This window comes from Desarmillaria tabescens, assembly GCF_030435595.1.
Source record: "Desarmillaria tabescens strain CCBAS 213 chromosome Unknown EV420scaffold_28, whole genome shotgun sequence".
NCBI lineage: Eukaryota > Fungi > Basidiomycota > Agaricomycetes > Agaricales > Physalacriaceae > Desarmillaria > Desarmillaria tabescens.
In genome coordinates this window covers 328,650-351,697 of record NW_026848327.1, presented here as the reverse complement: position 1 = coordinate 351,697, position 23,048 = coordinate 328,650, and the positions used below count along the sequence as shown (strand labels likewise).

General features: G+C 48.5%; 8 protein-coding genes across 8 annotated transcripts; 4 read left to right on the top strand and 4 right to left on the bottom strand.

Moving 5' to 3' along the window:
* Positions 1-3,350: 3,350 nt before the first annotated feature.
* Positions 3,351-5,416, top strand: EV420DRAFT_1311183 (6-phosphofructo-2-kinase-domain-containing protein; the record flags this gene model as incomplete). Its single annotated transcript, XM_060468573.1, has 9 exons — positions 3,351-3,665; positions 3,719-3,901; positions 3,951-4,018; positions 4,068-4,184; positions 4,234-4,257; positions 4,313-4,396; positions 4,452-4,607; positions 4,661-4,994; positions 5,052-5,416. Exons 1-9 carry the CDS (start codon positions 3,440-3,442, stop codon positions 5,414-5,416), a joined length of 1,557 nt encoding a protein of 518 aa, XP_060328444.1. The 5' UTR covers positions 3,351-3,439.
* Positions 5,417-5,502: 86 nt separating this feature from the next.
* EV420DRAFT_1621523 (permease for cytosine/purines, uracil, thiamine, allantoin-domain-containing protein) lies at positions 5,503-7,926 on the bottom strand (the record flags this gene model as incomplete). Its single annotated transcript, XM_060475709.1, has 15 exons — positions 5,503-5,641; positions 5,688-5,730; positions 5,794-5,815; positions 5,867-5,903; positions 5,958-6,061; positions 6,115-6,191; positions 6,248-6,308; positions 6,365-6,442; positions 6,541-6,576; positions 6,629-7,034; positions 7,093-7,198; positions 7,249-7,334; positions 7,385-7,597; positions 7,692-7,804; positions 7,858-7,926. 15 exons carry the CDS (start codon positions 7,924-7,926, stop codon positions 5,503-5,505), a joined length of 1,590 nt encoding a protein of 529 aa, XP_060328443.1.
* Positions 7,927-8,567: 641 nt separating this feature from the next.
* On the bottom strand, positions 8,568-9,508 carry EV420DRAFT_1645287 (uncharacterized protein; the record flags this gene model as incomplete). Its single annotated transcript, XM_060477759.1, has 3 exons — positions 8,568-8,819; positions 8,875-9,129; positions 9,188-9,508. 3 exons carry the CDS (start codon positions 9,506-9,508, stop codon positions 8,568-8,570), a joined length of 828 nt encoding a protein of 275 aa, XP_060328442.1.
* A 1,022-nt stretch (positions 9,509-10,530) lies between these two features.
* EV420DRAFT_617371 (kinase-like domain-containing protein) lies at positions 10,531-13,280 on the top strand. Its single transcript, XM_060482811.1, has 3 exons — positions 10,531-10,714; positions 10,867-11,470; positions 11,531-13,280. Exons 2-3 carry the CDS (start codon positions 10,882-10,884, stop codon positions 13,012-13,014), a joined length of 2,073 nt encoding a protein of 690 aa, XP_060328441.1. The 5' UTR covers positions 10,531-10,714; positions 10,867-10,881; the 3' UTR covers positions 13,015-13,280.
* Positions 13,281-13,337: 57 nt separating this feature from the next.
* Positions 13,338-15,506, bottom strand: EV420DRAFT_1696652 (uncharacterized protein; the record flags this gene model as incomplete). The annotated part of the gene is made up of 4 exons (XM_060479436.1): positions 13,338-14,017; positions 14,065-14,901; positions 14,957-15,044; positions 15,150-15,506. The coding sequence occupies 4 exons, from the start codon at positions 15,504-15,506 to the stop codon at positions 13,458-13,460; spliced, it is 1,842 nt and encodes a 613-aa protein (XP_060328440.1). The 3' UTR covers positions 13,338-13,457.
* A 1,384-nt stretch (positions 15,507-16,890) lies between these two features.
* EV420DRAFT_1556530 (uncharacterized protein) lies at positions 16,891-18,296 on the top strand. The gene is made up of 6 exons (XM_060473669.1): positions 16,891-17,127; positions 17,200-17,353; positions 17,404-17,539; positions 17,595-17,871; positions 17,941-17,990; positions 18,048-18,296. The coding sequence occupies exons 1-4, from the start codon at positions 16,906-16,908 to the stop codon at positions 17,800-17,802; spliced, it is 720 nt and encodes a 239-aa protein (XP_060328439.1). The 5' UTR covers positions 16,891-16,905; the 3' UTR covers positions 17,803-17,871; positions 17,941-17,990; positions 18,048-18,296.
* A 764-nt stretch (positions 18,297-19,060) lies between these two features.
* EV420DRAFT_617253 (cytochrome P450) lies at positions 19,061-21,664 on the top strand. Its single transcript, XM_060482810.1, has 14 exons — positions 19,061-19,294; positions 19,351-19,388; positions 19,445-19,504; positions 19,563-19,698; positions 19,754-19,851; positions 19,915-20,020; positions 20,073-20,145; positions 20,199-20,428; positions 20,477-20,543; positions 20,595-20,793; positions 20,843-21,009; positions 21,066-21,170; positions 21,220-21,267; positions 21,325-21,664. The coding sequence occupies exons 1-14, from the start codon at positions 19,177-19,179 to the stop codon at positions 21,500-21,502; spliced, it is 1,623 nt and encodes a 540-aa protein (XP_060328438.1). The 5' UTR covers positions 19,061-19,176; the 3' UTR covers positions 21,503-21,664.
* On the bottom strand, positions 21,325-22,847 carry EV420DRAFT_1556523 (uncharacterized protein). Its single transcript, XM_060473668.1, has 4 exons — positions 22,611-22,847; positions 21,853-22,562; positions 21,729-21,803; positions 21,325-21,665 (listed from the first exon to the last, which is right to left on the bottom strand). The coding sequence occupies exons 1-3, from the start codon at positions 22,730-22,732 to the stop codon at positions 21,796-21,798; spliced, it is 840 nt and encodes a 279-aa protein (XP_060328437.1). The 5' UTR covers positions 22,733-22,847; the 3' UTR covers positions 21,325-21,665; positions 21,729-21,795.
* Positions 22,848-23,048: the final 201 nt, after the last annotated feature.

Below are 23,048 nucleotides of genomic sequence, written 5' to 3'. Positions count from 1 at the left end.
GGAAAACGCTTGTTTCAGCGACCTTCTCGGATGATTTCGTGCGCAGCGAGGCCAACGACTCGGAGGTTTAGTACTATCTGCCGGTTCTAGACGGGGTTCGTCTGAAGGTGATGGAGATTATACGTGTGGGAAGTCGGCGGCCTATTGAAAGTATCAATACAGATGTATATCTAACTCAACAGGTGCAGGTCTAGCAAAAAATACTAGAAACACATACTCCCTGCAGGGAACGGCCGAGCTCGGTGGCTGATCTATCAGGTCCCACCGAGCTTTGATCAACGTCTGAATCGCCGATCGCGCCTCGGCGCGCACGGAAATAGCCTTTAAGCGCACACTCAAAGTATGAGTTCCTCCGGCTGCCGTACCTTAAAATAAAACCAGAGCGCGACATTCGTTCTCACATCTAAGTGAAAGTGATAGAGCTGAAACATAGAACTAAGTATTCTGATGATCTGCATGGACAAATAGTGCTACAAATTTTTAAGGTACAGTCTATGTAAGAGATAAGTTAACGTGGTGTAATGATTTTCGAATCGCCGAAGGCATTTCTAGCATCCTCTGCATGCGTCACATTTCCCGGGGACCTGTCAGTGGGATGAGCAAAGAGCAAAGGTGGTAGCGAAATGCAGCTGACTACCGCGGTTATTTTCCTAACGGGATTGTCGTAATACCGTCGACAAGAGCAGGGGGCCTTGTTCGTTCCACAGCCCCGTGGATGTATCGAGCTATTGAAACACTTTGGATATCGACAGTCAACGGCTATTTCCCCAGTTTTGGTGAGATGTGCGCAGTCCCTTGACTGCTGGAACAGTAACTGTCTATGGCACATAACTTCTGTGGATGTCGATCGTTAAAGGGGAGACGTGTTTGAACAGCCAATACTCACTTCTATTGAAGTACGTCTAGTATTGAATGGATTGAGAAGGCCAGCTGGTCGGGGTAGCCTGTCACTGCTAGTCATCATTGCATCAGGTATCAAATCGTACAGACAGCTGGTAGACATACATTGATATCTCCAGAAGCCGTCACAAACAAGAGCGAGCACAATCGTTTGGCTGGGCTCTGCAAAACAGCATCCTTTTAAATGGAACCTTCGGTATTCAAGGCCCGACTTGAAGAGCGAACGCGGATTAAAAGCATGAATAGGAAGGAAACAATTCCTTGATGAGAACAGAAGGGTAGATACGAGGTACCAGGGAGGGTCATCGAGACACGAGGACCGTGATTGGCGTGTGATTGGCAATTGTATAATGGATGCCTCGTCATTAGAAACGGATGCCACGCTGGAGGCTCTTATTCGAAACGTTCACTCATTTGCCGTGTCTTGGAGACGATCGCCCACACGATAGAGGAACAGCCCGCCAACAGAAGCGCGACCAGGAGACTCGGAGCGCGTTGACGGCCTAGACTCTTAGTCCGGACCCTGCGGAGTGCGCGCGCCTGGCAAATGAGCTTTGGGTTCTACGTATGAATATATTGCAACCTCACCTCTGATCCAAGGCCACCCTTTGTGACCCACCCATAACCTCAGAAGATCAGAAAATCGCTCGCTATACGACTTGCACTTGGGTCCCTCGAAGAACGATGTCCAGCTATGAATAAGAGACATTGCACGACTTCCAAGGGACATCACCCACACGCGGGGTTTCAAGGTCCTATCAATTGGGTAAGCTGAACGGCACAGTCACGCCTCGATTAGCCCGTCTCGAACCAGGACGATACCTGAAGCAGCGTTAAGGAAGGGCGCACATGGTGAAGCTCTGATGGTGACATTGTTGAAACAAACTCAAGTTTCATAGGAAACTAAAAGATCCTTATTAGTCAAGGTTATCTAAAATGATGTGGAGTTTGAAAGGATGTCAGGTGCCGTTCTGAACGTCGAACATTCAAAGGAGGGACAGTGGGTTAGCTGGAGAAAGCGGCAGTGCAGCTAGAAAACCCTAGTGTCGGACTGGATTCTTTCTCCGACCTCTAGAAATGTGAGCAAACGTTTGACATACATGGTATATTACCAGGGCTCAGGGACAGGGCTTCCAAGCATGTACAGCCCGAAGGTCGTTAAGGACTTAAAGAAGGCATGTTGAACTGATCGCAGGTAGTATATAAGATACAAATAACATACCTCCGACCCGTATCAAAGATATCTTGTGTGAGCTCGGACTGAAAGCAAGTATCCACTACAAGCTCGATAATGCGGTCAAAGTCACGGTCGAATACACCTTGCGCCTAAGCAATCGCAGTATTAACATGGCGCGCGTAGAGGTCATAATGAAAAGTCTAAATTGGTGTCGGAGGTTGCTGTTCCGTATCTACCACGTGGATATCTGCAAGCGAGTCTCCGCACTGCCGCGGGTATATTTAGGAAGCACCTGTACGGTGCAATCATAAACGGAGCCCTCGGGCCATACACATGGACTCACCACGGATTACCGAAAATTTTGGGGGGAATCTGTTTCTGCGCACTAAGGGCGTCTTTTCTGTTCCCAAAAGCGTCAATAGGTGGCGAGTGATTTACCTGGCGCTTGGTGTTGGTCCAGTCCGACTTCATGATATTGAGTCGCGGCCATTTGTTGAAGGTCTTTTTTTCCATCAGTTCGTCTTTTCATTTGCGGTCGGGCGGCAGCTAAATCAATCACATGCATGTCCATAACTCTCCATACATTCATAGACCGGGACTTTACCAGTCTAATTTTGTCGGTAGGGTAGTAAAACAAACGCACCTCGGCCTACCTCTGACTAAAACTTTTGTTGAAATCTCGTTAGAGAAGTTTCGAGAAGGGCTATCTGCCACCGCGTGCGAGTTAAAATCAGCAGAATCCGGGAATATTGGATGCCGGTTTTTAGGACGTCGAGATAAAGTGATCCTGGTTCTTGGCGGTTGATGACCAGATTATTTCCCATCTTACCCCAGTGGGCTATGTGCCATTTTCCAGAGTTCCCCGTCTCTCCGCGTTGGTAAGACCTGTTTAAAGCCTGAAAGGCGTAATTTCCTGATACAAGAAAACAACGTCATCAGTGTCGGATTCCAAGCTTGCGTAGAAGGCGGTGCTCATTTTTGCCGTTTGTTGTGCATATGGTTTGCTCTCAGGCCAAGTTCCCAGGATTCTTATTTCGGGTCTTTGGTGTACATGAATCGTAGCATAAAGGCCCTGCCAGTTAGTATGCCGTGGTGCTTGTAGTGAATCCACACACCTTTTCAAGCACATTGACAACCGTGCCAGAGAAAAAAGAATCCTTCCGCGCCTGTGCCTTAAAAAATTGTTGGGAACACGGTCTTGGTGGTAAGAAGACAAGAAGACTCCGTGACGCGCCGACCCGTTCCAACAGCCCCTAACTTTTCGCTTATGTCAGGGCAATGCTCTGGCCCTCTCCGCTTGTTCATGCTCCTTCATCTCTATTTTTTCATTATCTAGCATATCAACGGATTCGACGCTGAAGTATGGCAGCGCCTTTGTATACCACCGCCTCTGGTCTTCTCTTTCACGCCGGAAAGATCCTGGTCATCACCGTCGGCTTACCAGCGCGAGGCAAGACGCATATATCCAGAGCTTTAGAGCGATACCTGCGATGGATGGGAGTCAAGACACAAGTCGTATCCCTAGGAGACTATCGAAGGAAGACTTTGGGAGGTGCTCAGCGGCTTCCGTCGGATTACTTTACACTAGGTAAGGTCCGCCAGCTCGTAATTGAAATCGTGATTTCACGGTATTTCGTGTAGGCGAGAAAAGCCCTGAAACCATCGCCCTTCGCAAAAAGGTCTCCGATGGCTGCGAAAAGATTATATGGGACTTCTTCGAGACTGGACAGGTCGTGATCTACGATGCGAATAACGGGAGCCGAGCTGCCAGACAAGCATTGGCTGAGAAATTCGACAAAGCTGGGATTCACGTCATTATTCTTGGCAAGTAGCTGCTCTTAACTTGTGGGTATATACTAAAGCATTTGTTTAGAATCTCTATGTGACAACAAAGAGATCATTGAGAACAATATTCGAAGTGTCAAGATTTCTTCGCCAGACGTGCGTTTTACTGCTCTGCTAGTTCCTTCTCGCCCTCATTTCGAAGCAGTATCGTGGATGGAACCCAGACAAGGCTGTACAAGACTACTATACACGAATTACTGACCACGAAAAGTACTACGAACCTGTCGAAGAGACGACGTGGCCGTATATTCGAATTCTGAATGTGGGTCTTGAATAGTCGTTTGTGTCCTCTGCATCTTACACGTGCATAGGTTGGAGAGAAGATAATGGTCAACGTAAGCGCGATGTCGTCTTCGCGTGTATCGAGACTTAATTGCCGAGGTCGTCTAGAACATCAAGGGCTATCTTCAATCTCGAATTATATTCTTTCTTATGAATATACACAACAGATATAGGACGATCTACTTTGCTCGAGTGCGCCTGTTCTCTTTTTCTCTTTGTATACTGGCGTAACTTTGTTAATCCTTAGTCCGGGCAATCTTTAATTGAACATTCCTACAAGGCGGATTCGGACTTGTCACCAGCCGGCTGGGAATATGCCGAGAAACTCAAAGACTTCGTCTTAAAGCGTCGAGCCAAGTCGCTTGAGCAGCGTGGTCTTGACCCAAACTCTTCCAGGCTTGTGGTAGGCGCTTTTGTCTAATAAATCTACCAAGATCTTAATTGCGAAATTGGTAGATCTGGACGTCGACGAGGCGCCGTGCCCATCACACCGCCTGGCCATTCCTAAATAACCTTCAGCTGTCTCATTCTCATACTGTCGAAAGAATACCAGGTACACCCGCCGAGCCAGCTCCTGGTCACCATGCGAAAAAGTCGACATCGGTATATGCGCCTGCGCTGAACGTCAAAGTCATTGAAAAGCCGCAAATGTCCGAGATAAACCCTGGTATTTGGGATGGGCTGTCGCCTGACCAAGCTCGAAAATACTACCCAGAAGATTGGGAGCGCTTTGTCAAAGATCCCTATGCATTTCGAGCTCCTAGGGCGGAGAGTTATCATGACCTTAGTGGTGCGTAACTTGTGGTTGTCATGGCAATGCGTAAATATGTTCATCATACTGTTATAGTACGACTAGAGCCTATTCTTATCGAGTTGGAGCGTGAGCAAGAGGACCTTCTTATCATTGGACATGCCTCTGTCATCCGCTGTCTACTAGCCTACCTAATCGGTCTTCCCGCGTCAGAAATCCCCGCAATTGAAATTGCAAGAGGAGACCTCCTCGAGGTAGTCCCAGCATCCTACGGTGTTCACAGCACGGCATTCCATTTCTGGGACGGGCCAGGAAGACACGGCGGCGAAGACGCAGATTATAGCGATGGTGACAACGAGAGCAACTTTTACGAAAATTATGCCGAGGATACGAAAGGGAAACGAAAAGCGGCCCCAGAATCGGGGAGCTTTGAAGCACTGCCTGTCGTGGACTGTGTATAATGGGGTTTTTGGTTTTTGGGCATGGGAAGTATAAATGTAGAATGTGTGCAGACTAGATAGAAAACCCGATAAAAGGTACAGTTAGCCTACGCACTATAGACCTTAATGTCCACGTCGTCTGCCTTATCCTGGGAGAAGTTCTCTGAGCGGGGCTCGTCCCCTTCAGAAACATCCACTTCCTTGAACGACGATGCCGCGCCAGGTACAGGGAAAGCGCGATTGAGACTCCAGTAAATCAAAGAGGAGACGCCAAAAGCCGGTAAAGAAGGACATGTTGTATATCCTCGTGGCCGCAATTGGAACATTTCTTCCCGCTAATGACCCAATAGATGGTCAATACAAATGGCGCAATTACCGGAGGTACCGAGACGACTTACTTGCTCCGGCGAACCCCACGACCTATATAATCACATCATGAGCAAGTCGGAGCACACTGATCGAGAGACATACATTGATCAGAATTCCCGCAATATAAGCGGCATAGGCACTGCATCGAAATCGGATTCAGATCTCATCTGCATACAAAAGATCTATGACTTACCGCCAGTTGATCCCGAAGGTATAATAATACCACCCGTCCTTTCCTGAATGGTAAAGGTCCGAGACACGGTAGTGCCCTTTTCGCACTAAGCAGTATTCTGTAATCTGACCCACTCGTTCCGATCAGAGCAGGGATGCGGAAGGAGGAGGAGGCTCACCATTACACCGGCTATTGAGCTTAGGAAGACCGAGTAGGCTGAGAGATACGAAGTGAAACTATTGCTATCTTTCAAGACTGAAAGGGGCGTCTTTGTCAGGCCATAGTCAGATGAGTGTTTGCATGGGACCTACGATTCCACGGGAGCATGCAGATACCGACAATTGCGGCTATATAGCCTCCTCTTCGGATGTTCTACAACGCTCCAGACGTGAATCTTGAGAAAGACTGGAACCCAATTGAAGACGTACAATATATCGCGGAAAGAGCGCAGTAAGGTCACAGCCGGCGCTTATGGAATTCGCGGAAATATTGGTCCTTCGAACGTGCTATCAGTGAAGAGGAGGTATTACTTATTCATGAGCGCACCCGAGCTGCGGAAGAAGCATTAAATTGTAACGGGACTGGATCGACCAAAAAAGCCTACCTGGGCAATGATAAATGACGCCGAAATAAACCAAACCTGCCATACGAATAAGCATACCCCTCTGATAGCAAACAAATATAGAACATACACCAAATCGTGTGCCACCGGATGGAGAATCGTCAAGGAAACGCCCAAGAAGATCGATAGGTGACCAGATAGCCTCCCCGAATATCGTCTGTGATGAAGAACTGACGACAATGCCTACAAAACTAACCAGCGAAAATGTGATCGGTACTGAAATCAGTTGCGGCAGCAGTGCTGCCGATGGACTATTTGCACGCGAAGCGAAGTCAGGAGCATTTGTGACGAGCGTGGCCATATTGCTGATGCATGACATGAGGCTTATAACCATCTCCCATGCTAACTCAGACCCGTGAATTTGGGACGGTTGGGACATTATGGGCCCGATACCCTTGGCTTTTACAATACACCAGATGAAGAATGTGATTCCTGCGGCGGGTGCAACGATGGCCTTGAGTGTAAAGAGGTGTCGTCTGCAGATTTGTTGTCAGACAAGAGATCCAGAACCGCACGAATAAACCAGGGACACACATTTGGTGGATAGGGAACCAAATAGCTGGCAAGGATATAAGCCAGAACAGGAAAAAACACATGAAGTCTTTGGTCGTCGTTCCGGACGAGGCAGGAAGGTGGTTGGCTAAGGGAGCATCATTAAAACCAACTTTTGACAGGGAATTCAACACTAACGTATATTGTTAACACTCGGCCACATCGCCCTTAGCATGACTAGAACACAGGTGCCACCGATACTTGCTTGCACTCCGTACCAGATACTACAGGAGAGTCAGGCACAACGACGAGGTTCGTATAATCGTTGACGTACCACGCCATAGCACCACGATTAAACGTGCACCACAAGCTCCCATAAAGTCCAAAGCCGGTGCGCGCGACCACAGGGAAGGTAATATGAAATTTCGCGCCAGGCCGAGCGTTCAACACTATAAAAGGCGCAACGACGCCGTACCCAATCCAAACACAGATCCAGGCCTGCCACCACGACAATTTGCTCTGCACCATCGACGAAACGATCATCCATCTGTATCTCGTATAAGATTTCGTTCTGATGTTCGGTAAAGGTGGAAAAACATACGTGTTGATGTTGAAACTATCCGCGATCCAGCTGTCAAGACCCCATCATTATATGATCTGCGCGAATAAAAAAGGATATTGGGACCCACAACGCGACAAAGTTGATGCTCTTCCATGTCCGCTTCTCTGGAGGGACCGGTTCCAGATCCTCATTCTACGTCCAAAGGATTGTGAGGTGCAGAGTTTACCCACGACAGCGACACCCACGTTGAGAAACAGTTCGCGATTCGTCAAGCCAGGTTCGTGAGGGACTTCGAGTCTCTTGAAAATGCCCATCGCGACTAAAATCCTCAAGTTCGAAGAGAAGGAAGGTACGGTAGACCGGGCATGAACTCACCACTATTATTATATTCGTTATCTGGGCCGCACATGCTCCTTCACGGTTCTCCCCTGGTTCTGCACATTGTGTAGATAAGAACTGCGCCGAAATTCGCCGCGGCATCACTTCAAATTTAGCTTTCTAGAATTGCTCCTGATGATCTTAACATTTAGGTGTCGGTCATTATATGTTCTTGCAGTGCCGGAAAATTCGATAACACCTGGAGTTACTTGAAGAAGTGTACCTACACCAGGAACAAACAGTGAAGACATGAAGAGTTCAAGAAGTCCAACACACCTAGAGCTCTCGGTTCCATGTTCAAAGCCTCTCACCAACGCGAATATTAGGCAGAATACGATTTCGGATCTCAGAAATGTGGAGAACAATGCAAAACAATGCAGTACGATGAGATAAAGAAAAATGATAGATAATAATATAAGTGGAGGTGCGATGAATGAGCCTATAGATGAATGGGGAACATGATGAGGATGGCAGTTGGAAATGATGCAATACAGATATGTTGATCGATAGCAAAAATGTATGCGTATGATGCCTGTAGATGGATATAAATGAAAAGTTGAAAAAAGAAAGACGACTATTATGATTCTGTCTTGGCGGGGCTCGAAATGACGAGTCGCGGAAGAGAAGTTGACCTGGTGATTTTAGCAGGACGTCTGGGCGAGGGTGACGCTAAGGTGAATGCGTGATAGATTTGTTTGCGATCGGGAGTGGTGAACACTTTCGGTTCCTGGGAGCCGATGGTGGAGGAAGAACGACTAGAGCCAACACTGGCGTAGCCCAAATGGGCAGGAGTGAAAAAGTCGCGTAGCTCAGGTTCCTGGGATGTCTCCTGTACAACAACGTTGGATTTAGCGATAAAAACCATTGAGAAGCATAAGACGCACTTTTACGAACTGAACCTTTGACTCAAGGTCGTCTTCTGGGACATCCGCAAACCATTCTTCAACACCCGGGGCCTGCTCGAAAGCCTGGGAGACGTCTGCCAGAGGCTTAACGGTGAGCTCATAGCACTTGGCGTCGATCTCGGCTTGTGTCAGAGGCGGTGCTGCAGTAGTGTCGTTGCCCTCCGGAGAGATATTTTCGGCGACCTCTTCCTCAACCGGAGGCAGAGGTGAAGCTGCACGCAACTTCTTGCTCGTCTTACGAGCTGAGGTGGAGCCTTTCCCTTCTCTTCTCCCCTTCACCTTCTTAACAGACGACGCAGACGACTTGTGTTTCTTCAACCTGAGGCTCCAGATCTTCCTTGAGCTTTTTAGTCTCGACGCAGGCAAGGGCCTTGGAAGACGATGCACTGTTCTTGCGCTTCTTGCTCTTGCAATTAGAGCTGGCATTAACACGCTCGCCAGTCAAGGGATCGAGATTTTCCTTGTCTGCCTCCGCGGACAGACTGGACAGTGTGACAACCTTGCCGACATTTGTCGAAGTCGCGGATGAGAGAACGGAGGTCGTGGCCTTCAAGACCGACGCCTTCGGCGATGACGGGACGTCCTGGAAGATGGTGAAGGAGCGTGCAGCCATTGCTGTCGATGATAAGGAGGTAGGAGGCTGTTGTGCGCAACGCGAAGGAGGAAAAGAGATGACGCTGGACGCTGTGAAGGACGATGTACAATGGACGATATCGCCAATGATGGTCGACGAAAGCAAGGAAGAAAGTTTGAATCTCAATTCGATTTAAGGAACACCCACGTGGCAGCCAAATAGATCACAATACTGAGGGCGCGTCAGAGACGCGATACTGTCACGTGATATCTGACATGTCAGCCTTTTTTTGGACACGGCCACCATGTGAATGGGTCGGATCCGTCGGATCGTTGACATCGTTCCGGGACAATGTGATCCTCGACAATGGCCTTATACTTGGTGGTGAGTAAATGATGATGATGATGAAAAGGGGGAAGCCGTGAAATCTTTCATTGTTGAATTTGTAGGCCTTGGTCTGCATGCTACTACGTGTCCATTATACTAATCGCCTGTGATATTTAGACGATAAGCGCTCTATCCTGCCCCTAACCCAAAATCTTTAATCTACACCTTAAATTTTAATGCTTTGGAGCGAGCTGTCACAGTCAGCGCCAGGGCTTTGATACTCCTCTTGGTTCGGACTTCGCGCTGTTCAAGTCTTCAAGATGCTATGCTGCCTCATGGAGTGGACTTGGTCATAAGGAGTCATAAGGCTCGTTGTCACCCTACATTGGCACGAGAACTACTCGTGCTCTTCAGTTGTTCGTTTTCAGTGCGTACCAACTACCATGTCAAGCCCCTGTGCCCCGTCACTGGTTCCGATACGTCTAAAACTCAGACCTTGGCTCATCATGCAAATTACTACCCAGCACGTTGGTAGCATGATCCGCATTTGTCGTCCGGCCGGACAAGCTCGAGGTTAAACACGTCGTTTCAGTACCTCATTACCGACTTTCCGTGCTTTGGCTCCATGATCGCTGCGATGATCGCCAGAATTTTCCAGATGTGGGGCTTGATTCACTTTTCGTCTATTCCTGGTACCTTCCGCAGGATGTATTTAGATCTATACTAAAGCGATCATATCTCTCCGGCTCGGCAGCGATATATTCATTCAGCATAGCTCATATGCAGAACACCGGACTATCTGGTTAGGTCTCACCCCTCCCCCCCCTACTATCCTCCGCGTCCGCGAGAAACATCTGCGACAGGTTTCGACGTGAAGCTTCACAACCATCACATCGCCTGCCGCTGACCGCGCGTCGGGTAAGTAATTGCCACAGCACCTCATGTCCTCCACGCTCCAAAGGAGTGTCTGTCACGTTTGACCAAAGTTCGCTGTTTTCTTCCTTTATATACGGGCGCTCTCAGTTCGTTCAAATGCATTAGGTACTGACCGTGCATCCCTCTGTCTCCAGACTTCAACGAATCTTATGCCTTCAAAGACCACGCCCTCCGTCTCCTCCTCCAACCACCCAGCTCTGGGCACCATCATTGACGAAGGCACATTGGAACTCGTCGAGGTCCTTGGAGTTGGAGGCTATGGCGTCGTCTACCGTGCAGAAGACACCTTTGCCTCTTCCCCAAAATCTTACGCCGTGAAATGTCTCATGCACTCAAACCTTCATTCATCCCGCCAACGACAACTTCACATCCGAGAAATTACCCTTCACCAGATAGCCAGCGCTCATCCTAACGTCGTTTCTCTGCATCGTGTTGTTGAAGACCACAAATACACCTACATCATTATGGACTACGCCCCCGACCACGACCTATTCTCCCAAATCCTCAATAACTGCCGCTACTTGGGCCGCGACCACCTCATAAAACATGTTTTCCTCCAGCTGCTCGACGCTGTAGAGTACTGCCATTCTCTTGGCATTTACCACCGCGATCTGAAGCCCGAGAACGTGCTGTGTTTCGACGATGGCCTACGGATAGCCATCACCGACTTTGGTCTCGCTACGACGGACAAGGTTAGCACAGAGTTTCGGACAGGGAGCGTGTACCACATGAGTCCTGGTAAGTTTCATTCTTATCAGACCATTATACTGCCACTGATAAGTTGTCTGCGGTTCACAGAATGTCAGGGCGGCGAATTTGCCCTTTCTGGGAACTACTCGCCCATGGCCAATGACATCTGGTCGCTGGGTATCATTTTGTTGAACTTGGCTACGGGCCGGAATCCGTGGAAGTCTGCGACAGCGTCAGACCCGACTTTCCAGGCGTACCTCCACGACCCCCAAGGGTTCTTGCCAACGGTGCTTCCCATCTCGCAGGAGATCAACAATGTCTTGGTCCGGATGCTCGATATTGATTGGCGGGAGCGCTTGACGCTGGCAGAGTTGCGCCAGGTCATTGAGGATATATCCTCGTTCTATTCAGACGGAGCTATCTTTGAGGGCAGTATGGCCCGTTGCCCTTGGGAAGCCGATATGGATATCGACACGGATTCGTCGAAGGAGCTGCCACCGGTCAATTCTCACCATGCAGAACTGAAGTCTCACTGGAGCTCGGATACCGACTCAGATATCGTCTTTGCCAGCCCGTCCACGACAGCCGAATCCAATTACGGTCAGTCTTGGACACAAGATGCTGAGTGTCAGGCTATGTGGGAGATGGACAGTGTCGACATGAGATCTTTGTTTGTCAGACCACGTACCCCAGCATCGTCACGCTCCCTCTTATCCCCGTGCAACTCCGGTTCTGCATGTTCCTTTCCCAAAACACCGAATAGCATCGACCACAGTTTCGGGGGCAGAGCCCAGATTCATGATATACGGTCACGCCAGAGAATCCCACTCACTATCGACACCAACTTCTGTCGCCCACAACATTATTCTAACTCCAGTCCAAGCATGAAGTCGTTCACGACCGCATCGTCCGTCATGCAAACTGCGGTCGAGTATGATCCTTACGATTCATCATTCTTTCTCGCCAGCGCTGTGTCGCCTTCTAAATTATCCGAGATGCCAGAATCTGTGATTTTGGACTCTTTTTCATATGACGATAAAGCCATGTCTTCCCCATCGGTCTATTCTGGGACGGATATTTCCCTTAATTCGAGGTACTCCTCAACAAGGAGTTTCTTCGAGATCGCTACAGAGGGACGTACAGACAGTCTTTCGCCAAGCATTCACACACACCCCCTCCAGGATTCCCCCTCGTCGAGTGATTCTACCGATCAAGACGTGACTCCTCCTCTCTCCCTCCCCCCGAAGAATATCAAGCTTCTCCGTGAGAAGACCAAAACGAGATTTCTTGACCTTTTTCCACGGTCTCGCTCTCCATCGCGTTCCCCTTCTCCACTACCACCCGCCGTCCCCCTTGCACCCCAACATACCCACGATTCCAATTCCAAAACCGCTCCTCTTCCTGAACCCTTTACGACATTCACGTTTGGGCAACTCACCCCTTCGCCCCTCATGGAGAACTGGCCTGGTTTAGCTCTTCCTAAAACTCCCGCAGTTCCCGAGCGCCACGCTTGCACACGCTCTTCTTACCTTCGTTCACCGCGTTATTGGTTTTTACCCGGTAAATTATTCACTTCGTCTGGAGCTTCTTGACATTGGTTCATTCCTTTGTTGTATCACTTGAGTAGCATCAACCGTCTCTCGTCAATGTACCTAGAAAGTAACTTCCCTTCCTTGTAGCTATGTATATAAAACACGCGGAATTCTAGTGTATTGTAAATCACATTCGCCGATGGCCAAATCGATGCTCTCTATACACGTTATTATCGACTAGTGGTTTCCATCATGGCCAGAATCCCGTAAAGGACTTGCATATCGCTACAGAGACAGCTGCCACCAAGGTTGTCGCTCAAATGAACCTTACCATGCTCAAAGGTAGCGTTTGTTAGGAAAGGTTATAGTCTTTGAATTGTAGACGGAAAACGGTGTGTATTTCTTATTAGTGAGTATACTCACAATTCATGTATAAGCAATGGTACCACCAAGTTTTTTTTTACTTTGTTGCACGCGGACAACAGTCGACTGACAGACTACAGTTAGCTGAACACAACGTGAATAATAGCATCTAAGAACTCCGTGCGTTCTTCTTCCTCATCCGCCTCATTGTCAGCGGCAACCGCTGCAGACCTAGCAGAGTTCGAGTCCATCACTTCGATTTCATCTAGATTCACTTCTAGATCCACCACGTCAACGCCTTCTTTGAAATATCCATGACCACCATTGGTGTCGACAATCACGTTCCTCAATCTCCCAACCTCCTGTCTCAAACGTGTGATCTCCTCGTCTCGTCTCTCAACTCGCGCCTTCAGCTGTCGAATAAAGTCATTACCGTACATCAGCAGCTGTAGCTTGCTCACGACCTTATTAGGGCCTTCTGAACCTGTTTTCTGTGGCCCTCGTGGCGGTAAGGCACCCGGAAGAACAGGCTCGTCCAGTGGATATTTGTTGTCGCATGGAAGGGGAATAGGCGGTAGCAGTCTACGTAGGTCATCGAACGTGGTCTTCAAGGAATCTCGGCGCTTCTGTTCGGCGTCCTTGTGCGTCGTTTTCCATACTCCTTGAAATATAGGAACCGCATCGTTAGCCTGTCCAATCCCTAAAACAAGGATGAAAATGAGAATAATGACATCACTGGATTCTTACCAGGCGAGACGGGTTTTAGCGGCGACGGGGGATTCAATGCGCTTCTTCTTGAAGATTTATTACGCTGAGTTGGAGTCGATGAAGATGTTCTAGCAGCGGTGGCATCATCCCATATGACGTCTGTATCCAGTTGTTTTGAGGTGTTCCCGTCGCTGTCACCTTGAGGGTTCACGCGACTTGCGAATCTCCCGAGGTTCATAATACTTGCAGGGGTGACAGGCGCAACTTGCTTGGAAGACATATTAGCAGTAGGCATATTTGCCATCAAGTCTGCCCGGCTAGGAGGGGCGGCCGGGGGAGGCATCGACAAGTCTACTGGTGAAGGAGAGTCACCAGAAAATTCGTCATTGACCATGTCACCAGGTCTGAATCTGGTGGATTGCAGAAGAGGGGTAGAACCGGTGGAATGTGACCCTCGATGATTTCGGTATAAGAAAGAGCCGTCAGTATACGGTCGAGTATCAGGAGATTGCTTTTTTCGCGACGGTTGAGAGGGAAAACCGTCACCACTGGAAAATGTTGGACGTTTTCTGGATTCTTTGTGACGCCGAGAAGATATAAACCGGTTTTGTTCGGCACCAAACCATGGGCTGGTCAGTGGTGAAATATCGCCGTCCAGCTCAAGGTCACCGGAATGTGGAGAACAGGAAGGGCTATTTCGAAACACGACGTGCGCGGGTGCAGACGAAAATCCTCGGAATAAATCCTTGGTTAGGTAAGTGAGAGCATGGCCAGGCATGGGGGGTGCCATAGAATCATCGTGACATTCTTGAGGTATCTGCGATTGATTTAGAGCCATAGGCGACACGAATTCCAAAGGCAATTCCGAGGAAGAAACTACGAACGGAATTTAGAGAGACAGCTACAAATCCCGCATAGATGGTTAACGCACTGGGAGTAGGAAGACCATAGTTATGTTGTTCCTGTACATACGTGGTTGTAGGATGTGTAAGACTATCTTGGTTGATAATCAGGGATATCTAAGAGAGAAAGAGAACTTAGAATTTTTCAGAGCAGCAGTTGCGACGAAAACGCGTAGATACCCGACTAAACACCTGGCATCACGTGATCGTAAGGGTACCCACCTGCTGCTGGAATATTTGGTTTTGTAAATCCTGTAACTGCCGAAGCTGGGAACGTTTAACTTGCTGATCCATCAAAGAAGGCCGGACGGGGTGATTGTCACTCGGAAAATAAGTTTGGGAAGGAGATAATGGTGATATCTGGTGGGGGCTCTCAGGTCCCTGTAGGGACATCAAGTTACCAAGCATCTCCATGTCGAACTGGGCCGGGAAAAGTGGTTCTGCAGTCATCGACTGCGAAGCTTGAATGTCCACCGAAGGCGACATGACGCCGGAGTCGCTTCCGTTCTGTGGTGGATCGAGGTTAAAGAAAGGCGCTAAGTAATCCTTTGGCTGATGATCTTGAAAGCGGGATGCCATGGTCGTCACAGCTGTTGTCGTGCTTGTGCTCGAAGTGCTCAGCCAAGGGGCAAAAAGTAGCTCATGTACTCGTCGGCCCACGGAACGGAAGGATTTGCCATATTTGAATTTCCTTCTGCTCCTCACGCTTTACCGTCGCCGTCACGCAGCAGTTTCAGGTTCCGGGATATGAATTATAAAAGCCTAAAAAAAGAGTAGGTTCCTGTTCATGCGGTACCGACTCGTCTATGCACGTCTATGCTCCATGGCGCACTTACATCCCTGTTCCCTGCTGTTCCGCGTAGTCGACTCATTGTCCTTGGTGCAGCTGTCCAAAGGGCCACTATACACGTCATCGAAACGACTCTAAATGCAGATTTCGGTTCAAATGCGGCAGTCACGGCGGCTACAATGATCGGACCCTAGAGCGGAATGTCAACGACATGTCAACTTTAGATGCCAGTAAACTTGTTATAGAACTTGAAGACAGGGCTGCAGATCCCGACATCCCGATTACAGTAATCCACCCGACACTTTCAGGACTCACTTCAAGCCGGGTCGCACAGCTATACCCAGTGTCGGGGACACGCATGGGACCATTAATAGGTGCTAACGAGAGGTACTTTTACGGGAACACAGGTGGGTGAGAAGCACAGTGGCTAGGGACGGAACGGTTCTTACCACAATACCAAAGTTCTCTACGATGCGATTGGTTCAAGTCTGGAGACAGTTAGCGGGTGCGCTATGACTAGGTGAAGTATACATGAAGGCGACATGTACTCACCGACCCAATTGATAAGTATTGAGCCTGTTTCGACAAAGTAAGGATGGGTCTGAACCTTCTCGCAGAACTGACCAAGAATAGACGTAGAAGACTCAGCAGTTAGGACTAAAGAATGAATACATTTGACATACAAGGGGCAATAGGCTTTTCCAGAGCATAAGCCGATGACAACAACCGGAAGAGTGGTCGTAGACTCTCCATTGTGTACGATACAGTTGGAATAGCGAATTGATGAACGCGACCTACAAAACGCACGCGGTCTTGCTCTACTAATGAGAGAAAAGAAAGCAATACCCTCCAAATTCATATGTTTATGGTAAATGGATAGAATCATTACACCCGTACTTGTTGCGGTCGTGATACAAACTGAGATTTCCGTCCTCAGAACTGGCAGCGGGTGATCTGCGACAACATCTATGGGAATAATGGTACCCGTGCTTGGGTCGGGCCATTGCGATCAATTAAAACATGTGGTGAGGATACAAGTAAACTTACTGAGATGTTGACTACAAAAAGCAAACAAAAAGGGCAGAGGGCCGTCGTACGGCTGTGCCGAAATGCCGGATTATTTGTCGTTGTGTGGTGACGCCGCGACCGCAGAGCGAGTTCAAGACGCGCCTTGCCTTGCACTTTACCATGTCCTATCGACAATCGTCTTACTCTCGTTATAATACCTTTCATACTCAAAAACAACAAGTCCTCGGGAATAATGCTGGCCATGTCGCTCCAGCATGGCGTGGTGCAGGATCGTCGGGCGCTAATGCTTCCATTGGGAAGGGAAAACAGGCAGCGAGTCAGGCAGGCAGCAAGATTTTACTTAGTAGGTTGCCCGTGGACGTGAGTGAGAAAGAAGTAGAGGTAAGGGTGTCGCGTTGTTTAACAGGTATCCATCTCAATGCAAAACCTTTCTTTCGACGCGAACGATTACAGGAATTGTTCAGGAAGACCGTAGGGCCACTGAAGGATTCCTTCATCGTGTACAACTCCCAAGGGAAATCTAAAGGGATGGCAATAATATCCTTTCAAAAGCCAGGTGACGCTGCTGTAGCTCGGTCAAAATACGACGGAAAATTTGTGGATGGACGTGAGTTAATCCCTTCGTTTCTCAGTCCACGGTGTCTGATAATACCCCAGGACGTCCAATCAAGATTGAAATTATCTCGGACGATATATCGCCAGCTTCTGTGTCTTCAAGTACCCCTTCACTGTTCGATAGAATTGCTGGTACGAAGCCCATCGTGAATGGCGCTACGCCCGCTGCTACCACTGGGTATACATCCTTCTATGCCATGCTGAATTATGTTTGACTCCGACTTTTTATTAAGGGTCAAGAGCTCCGTTCAGAATCATGCTCTGCCGAGACAGGTCGCTGCAGCAGCCTCTATCGCTGCCGGACTGCCGGTGCCAGCTAACCCTCGACGACGCTTGAAGAAGGGTCCTCGACGGCTGAAGAAACAGATAGTCTTCAAGTCACTCGAACAACTTGACCAAGAAATGGAAGACTATCGCGCTGCTGCTGATGTTGGCTCCTGATCAACGGAAGGGACGTTTAGATCGAGTTTTTGCGGCACTTTTCCTCAAGGTTTTCATTGGCAGATTTCGGTCCGTGGAACCCATAGCATCTATACCATATTTTCATCTTGTACATTATAAGCTCATGAATGTTTGCAGTGCAGTATCTCTGTTTGACAGTTAACCCTTTCCACAGCCAAAGACCAAGGGTGCATATACTTTACTCAAGCTAGAGAGTTGTCAAGATCTAACTGCTCGAGTCATAGACAAGTCACGTACGGCACGAGGGTGAACTCATGGCATAGCCACCCTCTTCCTCTGCCATGAGGCCGATATGGTGGACCGTTTGCTTTTTTGTATTATCTGAACAAATGCCAACACGGGCATGTTATATATGCTAGCTGGGATAGGTTTCACCTTTTCCATGTCATTCAACCTCAGACGTTCTTGCTATCGAAGGAAATTCGGCGACAAGAAAAGCTACGAAGATAGCATTCATATTCAGTGTTTAACTACTACGGGAAGAGTAATTGCGACAGTGCATCCCGTCGAGCTTATTGCCTTTACAGTGATAAACGGATTCTCCTGTCGCGACAGGGAACGCCAAATGGTTTAAACTAAACATTTTACAGGAACGAAGCTGGACGTGACAAACAACAATGTTGCTCCTCTTCTCTCTGGTAGTCAGAATGATTCCGATCGGGAGCAATCATATTTCTGGAACCTTTGTTGTCAACCTGCAAACTCCATACCAAACACCCCCGTCTCTGGCCCAACTACAGCCATCGATACCATGCTGTTTTGTCAGAGCACTGTGTAGCTTAGTTCTGTCGCAGGAAGGGTACAAAATGCGCGCGAAGTATGAGTCCAATATCCGATATACTGATGTCAGCTAATGACCCTAAGGTTTACCTCGTGATTTGAATAAAGCTCGCCTAGAATTTGCTCGTCTATCACAATGAATAATAATAAATGTCAAATCATCTTCTATCGCGCCGTCGACGCCAGGGTCAGATCATCAACGGAACTTCTGTCAAACTTTGTTACAGTGCTTCCAAGTTACATGACCTGTACGACGTCAGCAAGAACTCCAAATAACGTCTCTTGCACTGAGAAGACCTGTCCGCATAGGTGCAATACGCATGGGAGTGCCAGACCATTTGACTCATACTTGACGTGAGTATCCAAACTCTTTGATCGGACTTCTACACTTTTACTGTCTTCGGTATACATGATAGCAGCCGCCCACTGATATTCTCACGAATCATATTCTCTTGGAAAGCGCAACACACATATTATCTTATTCCACCTGCTTCCATGCGTGATGGAACGGGTGCCGGGATGCTTATTAAAGGCACACATTCTTGGGTTTTATACTGATCGATTTACAGGGCCATGTTGACCGTTTTCTTCCTGACCATTTGCCTGACGATCACCTACTCAATCTATAAACGATGGACTCGAATCTCGATTTCTCAGGTCCCGGGGCCTGAGTCGAAATCTTTCTTATATGGTGAGCTAATTTTTCCTGTGATCCACGCAATTCCACAATTCATGGTTATGCTACAGGGAACTTGCCTGAGCTTCTTCAAGCACAAGCTGGAGAGGTAACATTCTCCTTGGTTATGGACCTTCGCATTTCTGACCTAGCTGTGTGACCAAGGTCGATTTCAAGTGGCAGCAGATGTATGGGGATGTTATCAGGATCCGTGCACCTCTGGGCGTAAGAAGGTCCCTCTTAACCAAGCGACACACAATTTGACCGACCGGTGGCTTTATAGGAAGACCGTCTTCTTATTTCAGATCCGAAAGCCCTTCAACACATCTATCATACTGCGAGCTACAGGTTCCCTAAACCTCAAAGCCGGGTACAGATATCGCGCCTGACGTTCGGACCAGGACTCACTAATGTCGACGGCGAGTACCTAATAATACAACTAGCGCGCTGCGGGGATTGACAGTCTCCTTCTAGGCGACGACCACAAGCGCCACCGGAAGGTCATGCTTCCTGGTTTTGGTGGCCCAGAGTCGAAGTCGTTCTTTCCTACGTTCTTTGCGTGTGCGGAGAAGGCAAGTCGGGGTAGCCTTAACTCCTCTGAGATAATGCACGGCTGACCCGAGTGACGTTTGAAGCTGGCTCAGAAATGGAAAGACTGCGTAGAAGTAAGTCCGGACCAGTCAGCTGTCCTAGATGTCTCTGCCTGGATTTCTCGTGCCACGCTTGACGCCATCGGTCAAGGTACATCTGCTCTCTGCTTCGTATGGTTGAGATACTAACTAAGGCTTGACAGCCGCTTTCGACTACCAGTTTGGTGCCTTGGACGACACCGACAATGCACTTGCGAAGGCGTACTATAACTTATTGTACGTTTTGAGCATTCCTTTACGATCTAGCAGAACTAACACGGCTATACTAGTTTCGATCTCTTTGGAGTAATGACGAACCGTGCTATCCTTTCTTTGTCAATCATGGATCATCTCCCTGCAAAAGTGGTTTCCTTCCTTATGAGAAAATTTCCTTCGGGCCGTTTAGATCACGGACTTCTGACCAACAAGCTGTCTACTGCGGTTGCCAAAGAGCTCGTCGACCAAAAGTTCAACGCGCTCCTTGAAGGGAAGGGCCGCCGGGATGTGATGAGTCTTCTTGGTAAGCACCGCAGTTCGTTTCAAGCATCGGAATCTAAGCATCTCGCAGTCAAAGCGAATGCATCCGAGAATCCCAAGACCCAGCTAGAAGAGAGGGAGCTGCTAGGTCAAATGAAGTCGGTCTATCGTATATTGGTTGTTGAGCTATTCCTGACACATCATGACAGCATCATCATCCTTGCAGGTCATGAAACGACCTCGAATACGCTGTGCTTCGCGCTCTTCGAAATGTGCAAGCGACCGGAAATGCAGGAAAGACTGCGGAAAGAAATACGTGCAACTGAACGGGTTATTCATGATCGCGGCGATACTCAATTCTCGCCTTCTGATTTTGACTCAATGCCGTATTTGTCTGCTATGGTCAAGGTCCGTAAGTTCCACTTGAATGTTTGCTCCCAGCTGATGTCAGGCAAAGGAAACCCTGCGCTTCCACCCCGTAGCCTATAATATTTACCGGGTTGCTGGAAAGGACGATGTGCTGCCCTTAAGCACGCCTATCACTACTACGTCAGGGAAGGTCCTACACGAGTTGCCCATACCGAAGGGACTGCACATCGATGCCTCTATAGCAGCATACAACAGGCGAGTACCTAATCGATATCCTCCCCTATGCACTTGTGCTTAAAGCTTTCACCTAGGAATAAAGAAATCTTTGGGGACGACGCGGACGTTTTCAATCCTGATCGCTGGTTGCGCGACACTTCTCCAAAGACCAAGACTGCTTTGGGCGTCTATGCCAATCTGTAAGGCGCCAATTCATAGTCATTCTGCGGGAACTTGAACCTCGACTAGATTCACTTTCGCGGGCGGCTCTCGGTCATGCATTGGTTGGCGTTTTGCGTACGTTATCCGAGCTTCAGGGTTTGTATTGGTGCTCATCTGACTTTCGCTCGGTAGGGTCATGGAACTCCACGCCTTTATGATCGAACTTCTGAGCAACTTCGAGTTCTCGCTTACAGAAACACAGGATATTCGCCGGGAAGCCTGTGGTGTCATGACTCCGACAATCGAAGGGCAGGTTGAGAAAGGATCGCAACTGCCTTTGAAGATTAGGCTGGCGCAGCGAGATGATTGACGCGTGTGCGATACTTGATGAAAATGATATTCCTATCCCCATATGAAAAGTTGAAAGGATAATTATTTGATAACTACTTTGTGGTGTCGTACTGTGTCGTAGCGTTTGTCTCCGACGAGAAGCCCGACTCCAAAGTGTTTACTAGTTATAGTCGTGCAGGAATCTTGTCATACCCAAACAAAATGTGAGACATGAAGAAATATGATCCAGATTAAATAAATCATACGCATATACATGTACCCAGGGATCCGTAACGTGAGGTAATTGGTTTTTATATAGGGTATCATCATTTCCTACGTAGCTGCAAGAGGCGTCAGTGACAATTCATAGCAGACCTAGGTAGTACTCACTTATCATGGCTCTTCGCTGACTGACGACCTCAGTTGCTGTCTTCCATAATGCTCCCGACTCCCAATGGGCAATTGAATCATATTTGCATCTAGACCGCACCATAGCGACGACACGATCGTCATTTCCCCACGGATGATCCTGCTCGGGCCGCTCGTCGAAATAATACAAAAGGAGATACACGACTTCCAAGGATTTGTGTTGCTCAAGGAGTGGTGAAATGAAATCATACTCCAGGCTATTAGGAAAATCGAGAAAGCCGAGGTGAGTAAGTGAAGGTAGGGCTAGCAAGCGTTCTGCCATTGTGGGCTGCAAGTGATGCAGTTGAGCGGCTGGGACGATGATTTCCAGATGTGTTAGGCGACGATTCCAGTTGCATGAGGGGCTGTCGGAGATGGGGAGATCCATGAAATACGTGATTGGGATAGATAGATGGCAAAGAAATCGGAGGCTTGCAATGGAACCGAGCGAGCTGGGCGACACAGTAGCCGGGCTCCAGCAAGCCAGTGAGATCGTGCCTGTACAATGGTGAAGCAGACGCATCGCTGATTCGTCGTGTGCATGGTATGTTAAACAAAGTCGCTTCACGACGCGCCCAAGGAATTCGGCTGGTTTGGCGCCGACTGTCTGCAGGAACTTTAAGTGGGCACTGCGATTCATCAAGGGTGATTCGCCGCCTAGAACCACATTTTCGTATAGTATTGGTTCAACCCTGGTAGAGGTGAGCTGCATACAGGAGAGATACTAGGAGATATCACACCAAGAATGTACTCGCCGCGCGACCAGCAAGAGCCCGTGAGCCTCTGCAGGGTAAACGCGTGCAGTGAGCTCGAATATTTCCCATTGCAGTTCGAGTGGTAGTAGAGGAAGCTTGGTATGCATTGAAGATGTTTGGTACAGAGCAAAGTGGTGGTATTTATACAAGTCAAGGCGCGTGACACCTGCGGACAGAAGCGGACAGAACGGAAATGATTACCGTGCAGATTGCCAATGTACTGATTCCGGTCCGGATCAGTTCTCCTTAACCTCGACCACGATCATCCTTGCGACATCAAAGGCAGCATCTCTTCGTAACAGGCGCCGCCCCCAGTTTGACTGCTACTATCCCCAAGGCAAAATAGAACTGCTCAGCTTTGAAAAACTGAGGCATGGGTAGCATGCAGAGTATCGTTTACCCATAGAGACAGAAGCCGCAGCA

Bases quoted from the DNA above. Each gene is read 5' to 3' on its own strand.
- EV420DRAFT_617371 (XM_060482811.1), top strand. From the start codon at position 10,882: ATGCCTTCAAAGACCACGCCCTCCGTCTCCTCCTCCAACCACCCAGCT. The intron at 11,471-11,530 runs GTAAGTTTCATT...TGCGGTTCACAG, and splicing joins CGTGTACCACATGAGTCCTG to AATGTCAGGGCGGCGAATTT.
- EV420DRAFT_1556530 (XM_060473669.1), top strand. From the start codon at position 16,906: ATGTCCTATCGACAATCGTCTTACTCTCGTTATAATACCTTTCATACT. The intron at 17,354-17,403 runs GTGAGTTAATCC...ATAATACCCCAG, and splicing joins CGGAAAATTTGTGGATGGAC to GACGTCCAATCAAGATTGAA. The intron at 17,540-17,594 runs GTATACATCCTT...CTTTTTATTAAG, and splicing joins ACGCCCGCTGCTACCACTGG to GGTCAAGAGCTCCGTTCAGA.
- EV420DRAFT_617253 (XM_060482810.1), top strand. From the start codon at position 19,177: ATGTTGACCGTTTTCTTCCTGACCATTTGCCTGACGATCACCTACTCA. The intron at 19,505-19,562 runs GTAAGAAGGTCC...GTGGCTTTATAG, and splicing joins GGATCCGTGCACCTCTGGGC to GAAGACCGTCTTCTTATTTC. The intron at 20,429-20,476 runs GTAAGCACCGCA...AGCATCTCGCAG, and splicing joins GGATGTGATGAGTCTTCTTG to TCAAAGCGAATGCATCCGAG.
- EV420DRAFT_1556523 (XM_060473668.1), bottom strand. From the start codon at position 22,732: ATGCATACCAAGCTTCCTCTACTACCACTCGAACTGCAATGGGAAATA. The intron at 22,563-22,610 runs GTGTGATATCTC...CACCTCTACCAG, and splicing joins GCGCGGCGAGTACATTCTTG to GGTTGAACCAATACTATACG.